The sequence below is a fragment of the Silurus aristotelis genome, assembly GCF_946808225.1.
Source record: "Silurus aristotelis genome assembly, chromosome: 6".
NCBI lineage: Eukaryota > Metazoa > Chordata > Actinopteri > Siluriformes > Siluridae > Silurus > Silurus aristotelis.
The window spans coordinates 20870954-20882017 of record NC_139579.1 but is presented as its reverse complement, the minus strand read 5'-3'; the positions used below and the strand labels follow the sequence as shown (position 1 = coordinate 20882017).

Genomic DNA, 11064 nt, shown 5'->3' with positions numbered 1-11064 from the left:
TGTTTTTTTACATTTCTGGTAATTTGTTGATGGCTTTGGTTAAAAAGGTGCTGGAGGATTCCACACAGATGATTAGCTCAGGCTTTCAGTACCCTTGGACTAATTTCTTCTGGTCCTGCAGTTTTTCCAAGATTCAGCTCCCCAGACTGCCTCTTAACCTGGCAGAAGTGACAGATTGGTGGGGTCCTTTATGTCCCTGGTGATCTATGGTTTGTTATTAGGAAAACAACACACCCTTCTGAATGGAATTATTATCTGACTGGAAATATGTTTTTGTGTAGATGTAATCAGTTTTGCAATCAGTCTTGTTGTTGATGTCAATATTTCCTCTAGCTGGTCCTTTTAATACTTCCTAGTCTGTTGTTTCAAAGCAGATCTGCAGTGAAACTTCAGGGTTGCACATTTTTGGGAGCCATTACAGATACTGACTGTAATAATACCACTATTGCAAGTGTGCTGAGTTTGCTGAAAAGGTAATTACTAAAAGTAATTAAACTAGGTTGCAATTACCATTTCTGTTGAGCTCTATGTTCTCTGAGATTGTATGAATTTTGTTATTTCTTGGCACATGGCAGGTTTGTTTACATTTAAGGTTTGTCTTACGCATATGTTTTAAACACTGCACTAGGCAGTGTGAAAACCCCACCACCAAATTAGATTTAACTTACAATAACAGTTTCATTCTTATCTGGATTCAACAAAACGACTCAGGTGTAAAAAAACAGATTACAGCCGAGTTTTTAAAAAACTTTTGGCCCATAGCTTCAGAACCTAATTAATAGCTTAATACCTAATAATAATGTATAATTTAGTAAGTACATTTGTGTCTTTATTGCCCATTGTGCATATTTTTATATGCCTTTGCCATACAAATAAGTTATTTGGATTCCAGTCTTACTTAAGACCTCAGTTATATTAGACTGGTACAGTAGCTCTGGCATTTATTTAGCAAGATCCACTGTAAACTGGGACTCTAACTACACACATTGAGTTAAACCCCCTCCTTTAGTGTATATAGCTATAGCTGTACCCTACCTGAGATCCTGAAGCTGCATATCTTGGCCTCAAAGGCAGTGTAACCACATTGATGCAAAATTCTACAAAATACCAGGATGCTTTGGATCGACAGATCATCCATATGTGGAGCTGCACCTGTCTACACCAAGCCTGCACAAGTAGCTGTCCTGCATTGCTGTTTACGACCTGCTGCCTGGCATGTGCATACTAAAGTACTAGACAAAGTTTTAGGGTTTTTGTGCTCATGATTTATAACTGTCCTGGGGGCACTGGGTGCTAACAGAAATACACCATGGATGGGATATTAGTCCACTGCATGGCACCATACATATATTAACATCAAACTCCACACAGATTAACCAAAATTCAGGATCAAACCTAGGAGCTGTGAGGTGCTTCATGCTGACAAACAGGAACACACAAGACAAAAAGAGATAACTAGCAGAAGCATGGTAGCATTCCTTCTAATAGAAACGAATAAGAAATATTTAGGTTTTATTATATTTTTATCACTCACCACTTTTAAAATGCCCAATCCAAATTGAGAGCCATGTAGTTAACAAAAAATTACCCCTTTTTAAAAATGTTACTAAATAAATGTATTATATTATGACAAAATATTGCCACAGACTCGGCCGACAGTTCTTTTGTCTCACATACAAAGCCAACGTTTTTCTTGGGAATTTTCCAGAAAAAAACTAATCTAAATGACAATAAATTATTCTCTTTTTCACCTTGACAGTAAACATATTAATCACAAAAGGGGAAAACAATACATAATGACAGCAGCAATTACTTGCAATGTACACAAGTAGCAGAGACTCCTTTACCAGCATTTCACCTTTCCTTGTCTTAAAAAAACCCAAAAGAGACACACAATGAGATTAAACCTAAAACTATATTATACATATTATCATAAAACTATAATAAAATGTAAATGTTAATGTTAAAATTTAGACTGCATTTATAAAACTCAGCAAAACAAAAAAGATTTGCATTACAGGATGTAAGCTTTAAATGTAGTTAAATGTTTGAAAACTACTTATATCTCACTGACCAATATTAACATGAAACAGTCTGAACACTGAATGCTTTCTTTAGAAAATCTCAGATTTATAAATACTTAAGTATTTTTTTATAATATATTTTACGTTTTATTAAATTGCCGTAGTCTTAAGCAAGAAGCAGAAAAAAAGCAGAAAAAAAAAATCTTTCTTCACTTCTTTTAAAATCCATCAGGTTTATTTCCATTTTTAATTTAAAGCTGAAAGTGTTCAAATATTGTTGAATCCCATCATTCATTTCATGTTGCCAGATGCCCCTTTCTGAAACTGTCTCATCATCGACTGTAGACCAGCCATGCCACCTGCAGCAATACAAAAACATCTATCACCTAAAAGCCTCAATACAAATTGGTGTAAAAATACATTTATTTTTAGACAAATGTGTTTAAGGCATTTAAACCTTTATATTTTGTAAGGAATGACAGATTAGGGATGACAGATTATGGAGTAGTGCATACCCATGTGGTGCAGCACTCTGGGATCCATCATCTTTGCCATCTGCTGGTTCAGTTTGGCCATCTGAGATGGGTTAACGTTCTTGGACATGTCTCCTCCTGTAAAACAAATGTGACAGCATACAGCACAGTTGTAAAATTGCCATAACAATGTGAGAAAGTTTCTCCCAAAATCATGTGTATGTACATAATAAATTGTGTATCATATGGAACATACCTTTAAATAAACCTTTAATGCCACCCTTTTTTTTGACCATCTGAGCAAATTTCGTGTACTGGGTAAGTAGTTCCTGCACGTCTCTGGTGGCTACACCTGCACCGCGTGCCACCCTCTGAACCCGGTTTTGCTGCTTACTGAACAACTTTGCACCATCTTTGTTGTCAAGTTCTGCAATGAGTAAACAATCTTTTAATTATACTGTTTATACCATTTTATGACTGAATTCTCAAATCGTATTAATCAGAAGTTCTATAAAAGGCTCTGACAATAAAACCGTTTATAATTCAAATCACAGGTTTGAGGATTAAGGTGACTTTCTACTACATGCGCAACTGCTCATTTTCAGTGTGAACGTACAGTAAATGCTCCACATTATCTGAACCTACTAATGAACAAATCCATCATTTGTTAAACAAAACAAATCATTGATATTTTAGCTTTTTTTTTTTTTTTCATGTTTTTGTATATTTTTTGTTAAGAAGCTTTCAGTGGCAAGCTGTAACTAAGATTTCCACCAGTGTTTCTATAAGTGTTTAGGTATAGGTCGATATTTTTTAATTAATTTTTTTTTAAATCATTTTCTAAAACACCATGCATCCAAAGTAAAAAAAAAGGCATACCTTGGTCATTCATACTGTCCATTATGGTCAGAATTTTCTCTAACCTGGCCACAGACTTCTGTTCATTGTCTTTACTCAGGAAGTCTGTTCCAAAGCCTGGGATCATACCCTATATGAAAAAACAAAACACTGATTTGTTCAGCTTCAGACATTAGGAATGATACACTGTATTCATGGCTATAAGACGTACCATGATTTGCCCAAAGGGTCCCATTCTCATGATGTTCTGGAACTGCTCATACATGTCCCTGAGTGTGAACTGACCTAGAAGTTGACTGAAGAGTAATTAGAAAATAACATGCCAACAAGCAAACAGCATCTGCTACATAGTATGACTGATTTAATGTGGGTGGATCTAACTATGTATCTCTCTTTGAATACATATACACTATATGGCCAATTTTTTAACATCACAATTCAGATTAAAGTATCTTAATTTCTGTTATAATAAGCTCCACTGAAGAGCATTAGTGAGGTCTGGCACTGATGTTAGGTGTACCAGTTTATCTTAATGGTGTTCAGTGAGCTTGAGATTAGGGCTCTGTGCAGGACACATCCGTGCCAGAATTCTTGGCAAACCGTGTCTTCATGAACCTCACTTTGAATATTGTCATGTCTGGGCCCTTCAGTACCACTAAAGAGATGTTAAATTTTAATGCTACATGTACTGCTGTGGGCTTCCAACTATGTGTCAAGAGTGTGACAATCAGGTGTCCACATACTTTCAACCATCGATTGACTGATCTGATGAAAATGGGTGTCTAATCTAATCTTAAACTAATGTTATCTAATCTAATCTAATGTTAAACCTGCACTATTCAGAGATCTGTTCAATGCTACATCATCTTACCATGTTTAAGTTTGTCAATTTTCAGTAGCTCCACAGTGTCATCAAGTTTGAGTTCATTAAATTTATCTATAAGTCCCTCAATGTCTCCCATGCCTGTAAAGACAAGAGCCACGCAATTAAAAGTAAAAAACTTTTGTGAAAAAATATGAAATAAACATGGAGATGAGGAGAAACTGGAAACTGTACCAAGCAGTTTGCTTATGAAGGGCTGAGTTTTAAAAGGCTCAAAGTCATCAATGTGCTCGCCTGTGCCAATGAAAATGATAGGACTCTTTGTGGCAGCCACTCTGTTCGAAAACATTTTATAACAAACCATAAGTTTTACATTTTACAGGCATAAAAATATGTTTTTACCCTAAAGATCAGTTATGTACTTACGCACTAAGAGCGCCACCACCTTTAGCATGGCCATCCAGCTTAGTAACAATGACGGACGCCACATCTACCTTGTCTTTGAAGGCCTTAGCCTGAGCCTCACAAGCCTGACCAATAGATGCATCCATCACGTACACGATGTTGTCAGGTTGCTGCAGAAGTCACAAGAGCACAAAAGATATTTCAATACTGGTTGATTTGTTACTATCAACAAGTGTTTTGTTTTACACAACCAGACTGCATCAAACACTTACCACAGCATTCGAAACCTGCAACATTTCTTCAAAAAGTGAATCTTCTTGCTTATGTCGACCGCTAGTGTCAACAATGATTATTTCAAAGTTTTCCGTCTTGAATTTTTCAACTCCCTCAGCAGCTATTATGACTGGATCCATTTCTGTGTAACTGTTAAAGAACAGAAGCTTGAAAATAGTAAAACAGTCATGTTCTTAGTCAGAATATTTGTTATAACAGTCGAGAAAACATTACCTTCCATAAAAGGGAATTCTGGCTTTTGTTGCATTTTGTTTAAGCTGATCAAAGGCACCTTATGGAGAAAAACAAAATACAAATATATATTTAATCCAGTCAACTCTGCTTTACAATCAAAATGACAGAAGTAAAACCTTACCTGCTCTAAAAGTGTCTGCACAGATCAAGCATGTTTTCCATCCTTTTCTTTGGTAGTAATATGCCAACTAACAAAACAGTGTGGAGAATCACAATTACAAAGAACTCACCAGCTATTTGCTGCATGGCGTTTGAAAATTCTAAAGTAACATTTTACTTTTTAACTAAGCACAGAGGTGTATTTACAGGCATTACAGTAGTGGCTTACCTTAGTACATGTTGTGGTTTTTCCACTACCCTGAAGACCAACAAACATGATGATGTTGTTCTTTTCTTTTGTAGGTGTCCATGATTTTACACCAGGGTCTACCAGCTATAGAAAATAAAACATTAAATCATTAAAACTAATCTTGTGAAACCCTTATAATTAGTTGTGCAATTGATCTGCAAAGATTTTAAATTCCATGCAAAAGTTGATTCAATGCAAAGATATCTATATACAGAGTAATCCAGACTAATTACCAAAACCTTCAACTTTACACTTGTAAATTCTCTGATTAGTCAGAAAGTGATACATTTTCTACAACAGCAGCCAGGACAGCTGTGATGGGTGATCAAAAACACAAGAATGCATTAATGTGTTATCATTTAGTAACATCTTTTTCAGAATCTACTGTATGGAGGATGCAGCAAATAATAATAATAAAGGAATATGGAATGTTTTGCTATTATACAAAGTAAAATGTATAACCAAAAGCAGGCAATTATTTAACATTTATGAAAGGAGACTCCAGTGTCAGAGCTTTGTAACAGTAAGTTTCCTCCACAGGAGTCACAGCACAGAGAATTTGTAATGTCCAGTTTCTCGGTTAAAAGCAGTGAGAATTTCCTGTCCTATTAAATAAATAAAAAAATAGAGAAGAAGAGAATTAACTCTTCATATACTTGTCCTGTGGACATTTCAAAATGTAACTAAAACTCTTCAAATCACAAAGTTTTGTAATACGTTTTGTTAACAAATTTATGTTAATAAATTTTTAAAAAATTATAATTGTGCTGATGTAATTAACTCTTGTTTGGTAATAGCCATTTCGAATTGTCCTGCACTCATCTCACACTGGTGTGTATTGCATTTTATGTAGGCTTTTGTACTGTTGCGTGTTGCACCATGTTCCTAACATTTCTTACAAATCCATAGGTTAAAAATGACAAGTTAAATAAAAACTGACTATTTTCTTACAACAGACCTTAAAGTGTTCTTTGTTAAATAAATAATGCTGTGTATTAAGTGAGCACAAACCTTAACAAGCTCCTTGAAAACAGCATGCTGGATCATTCGCCTCTTATTCAGCCCAGAGGGCATGTTTTCAAGGTCAATAGTTGCCCTAAGAATGATTAAATATAATTGAGAATATATATATATATATATATATATATATATATATATATATATATATATATATATATATATATATAATTATTTTTATTTTATTCATTGCAGGAAATAGAGACGACATGGATTTTTTTTTAATCCACCTGTACGTACTTGACATTTTCTCTGAGCTGCTTCACCAGTTTGATGTTCATGTCAGCTTCTAACAGGGCAGCACAGACCTCTTTTAGCATAGCATTTAAAACCTGCAGAAGAGAAGAGAAGAGAATCACAATGCCCTGAACAATCTTTAAGGGGAAAATTGTGCTGTTAAAGAGGGTCTGTGTTGTCAAATATACAAATGCAAAGAAATGTTCTTGTACCTCTTCGTTGATAATGGTGGCATTGCTGAGGGAGCGCAACGCCGCTGTTATCTTCCTTCCCATGTCTGCTAACACCATGTTTGCACTTTAAATAGGTAGCGGTCTATGACAGGACAAAACAGTGACCTAATTTTACAAATATGTAGCAATTAGTAATGGACTTCATATTTTCATTTCCATACATATAAGGAGAACCCCACAGCTTTCCAAAAAAAGGCGGAAAAGTGCATTTGAGCATTATCTAATATACAAACCCGATTCCAAAAAAGTTGGGACACTGTACAAATTGTGAATGAAGACCGAATGCAATGATGTGGAAGATTCAAATTTCAATATTTTATTCAGAATACAAAATAGATGACATATCAAATGTTTAAACTGAGAAAATGTATAATTTTTAAGGAAAAAATAAGTTGATTTTAAATTCCAGGGCATCAACACATCTCAAAAAAAGTTGGGACAAGTCCATGTTTACCACTGTGTGGCGTCCCCTCTTCTTTTTATAACAGTCTGCAAACGTTTGGGGACTGAGGAGACAAGTTGCTCAAGTTTAGGAATAGGAATGTTGTCCCATTCTTGTCTAATACAGGCTTCTAGTTGCTCAACTGTCTTAAGTCTTCTTTGTCGCATCTTTCTCTTTATGATGCGCCAAATGTTTTCTATGGGTTTTCCGGCCTTGACCCTTACACACATTTGTTCACGAGATTGTTCCAGACTCTCTGAATCTTTGGATTATATTATGCACTGTAGGTGATTATAACTTTAAACTCTTTGCAATTTTTCTCTGAGAAACTCCTTTCCACAGCATTGGGGGAATTGTTGATTCTCTGCCCATCTTAACTTCTGAGAGACAGTGCCACTCTGAGAGGCTCTTTTTATACCCAATCATGTTGCCAATTGACCTAATAAGATGCAAATTGGTCCTCCAGCTGTTCCTTACATGTACATTTAACTTTTCCGGCCTCTTATTGCTACCTGTCCCAACTTTTTTGAAATGTGTAGCTCTGATTAAATCCAAAATAAGCCAATATTTGGCATGACATTTCACTTTCAACATTTGATTTGTTATCTATATTCTATTGGGAATAAAATATAAGTTTATGAGATTTGTAAATTACTGCATTCCTTTTTTATTTACAATTTGTACAGTGTAATTTTGTACCCAGTTTTTTGGAATCGGGTTTGTAAAATACGGACTTTATGAGGAAACAGGTATAAGACTTGCTTTGCTTCAGATCTTCTGAGCTAGCAACACTGTAATCAGTACCCAAGATCAGTGTGAGACTGCTCGGGGATTATTTGGAAACACTCAACTACTTGTGCGCTTTCTTGTTGTGTATGCTAGCACTCCTGACCAGAGCAGCTTAAAACACCACGGAGGGTGCAAAGCCCCAAGTGAGCTGCTATGGCCGATCAGTGCTTTTGATGTAACTCGATATAAAATGTGTTGAAAGACCAACACTGTCTCCTCCCTAATTTGAAGTATCTCACTGTACATGCGTTTTACAAACAGAAATATTGTGATTGGATATTAAATTTGCAACACTAATAGTAAAATGTCTTCTGATATTGAGCAGCACAGACTGTCAGGATCGTACTAAACTGATCAATTGAAAGAAACACTCAGGTGATTAATTTATGTATCAACTAAGTGTAGTGGTCATTGTTCTGCGTTGTGATATTTTTATTATGTGGGTTGTCTAAGAATAAGCACTTCCCCACCAAACAATTCTTTACTCTTTAGCAAAACACGTATTAGCATCGTTAGCGCTCTTCCTGCCTTGGCCCTCCTCTATAATCTTGCTGCTGGAAGTGCCTTTGAGTTCCAATTTCACTTAACCACTAATGCCATACATACACCAATCAGGCATAACATTAGAACCACTGACAGGTGAAGTGAATAACACTATCTCTTTATCATGCCACCTTTTAGTGGCTGGGATACATTAGGCAGCAAGTGAACATTTTGTCCTCAATGTTGATGTGTTAGAAGCAGGAAAAAATGGGCAAGCGTAAGAATTTGAGCGAGTTTGGCATGCGCCAAATCGTATTGGCTAGACCACTAGGTCAGAGCATTTGCAAAACTACAGCTTTTGTACAGTGTTCCTGGTCTGCAGTGGTAAGTATCTATCAAAAGTGGTCCAAGGAAGAAACTGTGGTGAATGAAAGGATCATGGGCGGCCAAGGCCCATTGATGCATTTGGGAGTGAAAGCTGGCCCGAGTGGTGTGATTCAAAAGACGAGCTACTGTAACTCAAATTGCTGAAGAAGTTAATACAGGTTCTGATGCATGAGGCTGCGGAGCCACAGACGAGTCAGGGTGCCCATGCCCATCATAATGTTATGCCTGGTCGGTGTATATGATAACAAGTTTGACAACGTGCTCATGTACAAAATATTAAACAATACAGGATATAAAAAAAAGAACATTAGCATAACTGTGTAGCAAATTATGTATTAGCATCGCTAGCGCGCTTCCTAGCCTGCCTGTGAATCTCACAATACATAACGTTATTACACCAGGTCATTGATTAGAAACCGCACTGTTCACAGTGGACTCAAATATCATGTAATGCATATGCGAGATAACTCTGAACTCGTTGTTATACAACTTTGCAGCAGCAGCTTCAGCCACTTGCACATGTTTCACAGCGTATCTGAACACCGCCATGTTTTAACTGAAAAATGTCCTCCTAGCCAAACTCATTAACTTTATTAAATGGTATTCAACTAACTTGAATTGACTATTAAACATAACATTGGTAATAATGCCACATTTTACTATTTAAACCGGAAAACATTTCATATTTGAGGCATTGAAGTGCAGCAGGGAATCCCACCTTTGCTCTCTAACAGCTGCTGGAACTGGCTGAGTTCCGCTCGCGCTCAAGTTGGAAGACACACTTGCCATTGTGACGTCAGCCAATAGGTGCACTGTAACCATTACCAACTCGTAATCGCTTCCCAGACAAAAGCTCCGATAACAAGCAATGCAATGTATTAAGATAAAATACATGAACTACAAAAATAATATGAATAAAAAAATACAAATAAATAATCTATTGTAACGACATATCTCTGCTACACCAGTATACACAAGGTAATTAAATATGTTACATATATAACATGAAAAGTGTAATCTGATTTGTATATATATATATATATATATATATATATATATATATATATATATATATATATATATATTCTGTGTGTAATGTTTTAAATAATCTAGATAATTACTTGGCTGACAATCAGAGAGCTATACTGTACTCCAAAGTATTGCAGATGACCTCAGGTCTGCAGTTTTCAGTGAGGTCATGCTGTAACAGGTGTTTTTTTTACAGCCATGATGTCTAGTAAAGATACAGCATACAGAAACTGTCTATACAGTTTTGCGCTTCCAGCTTAGTTGTAACAGTTTGGGAAACATTTGGAAAAAAAATGTGTATTAATTACTTTTCCTTTTCTGTGATTGTTTTTTTTTTATCGTAAATGTTAATAAAACTATTAATCACTGACATTGGTCTAATATGCTTTTTTTAAGCAATATTGTGTAGACTCATTATGTCCTTTGTTTTAAAAAATCCCTTAATATTTCATGACACAAACGTGAATATTTAAACAGATTTTATTATTTATTTATATATAAGAAACACCTAAATAAGTTAATGCGATTAAAAACTCATCGCAACAATAGTGAAGCAGTTCAAACGCACAAAGGGGTGAAGCTCAAATCCAGGCGTCTCGCTGTTAGCGGTGGACATGTGAGTGACATTAAATTGAACCAATAGGAGATGAGAAAACATTAAACCCCGCCCATAGCGCTTCCTTGTCGGTTACCGAAGTAGAGGGAATCAAAACTTGTCGTCAACACGCGCATCCCGCCGGAGGAGTCGGGCAAGTCCGGACTTTCACCTTTATCCAGTGAAAAGTATTACTTATCGTGTATTCTATAACTGCTAAATGTGTTCGTGAGCATTTGTGGTTTTACCGCGCACGACGTTTTGATCGTAGTTAGTGAGATAAAACCAGGCGCTGATAGAGAGAGTGCTCTGGTGTGTGGGCTGGCTGGCTGTAACGTCACAGTACGACTGGGAAGCGTGTGTCATTAACAAAGGCTGTATTTCCTCTCGAA

The 11064-nt window shown here is 36.1% G+C and overlaps 1 protein-coding gene across 1 annotated transcript; it reads right to left on the bottom strand.

Moving 5' to 3' along the window:
* Positions 1 to 2238: 2238 nt before the first annotated feature.
* Positions 2239 to 9784, bottom strand: LOC310727547 (signal recognition particle subunit SRP54-like). Its single transcript, XM_083544131.1, has 16 exons — positions 9767 to 9784; positions 6927 to 7029; positions 6718 to 6809; positions 6472 to 6556; positions 5440 to 5544; positions 5233 to 5299; positions 5091 to 5148; positions 4856 to 5006; positions 4605 to 4753; positions 4413 to 4513; positions 4227 to 4319; positions 3567 to 3640; positions 3377 to 3485; positions 2754 to 2924; positions 2540 to 2635; positions 2239 to 2383 (listed from the first exon to the last, which is right to left on the bottom strand). The coding sequence occupies exons 2-16, from the start codon at positions 7002 to 7004 to the stop codon at positions 2316 to 2318; spliced, it is 1497 nt and encodes a 498-aa protein (XP_083400257.1). The 5' UTR covers positions 7005 to 7029; positions 9767 to 9784; the 3' UTR covers positions 2239 to 2315.
* Positions 9785 to 11064: the final 1280 nt, after the last annotated feature.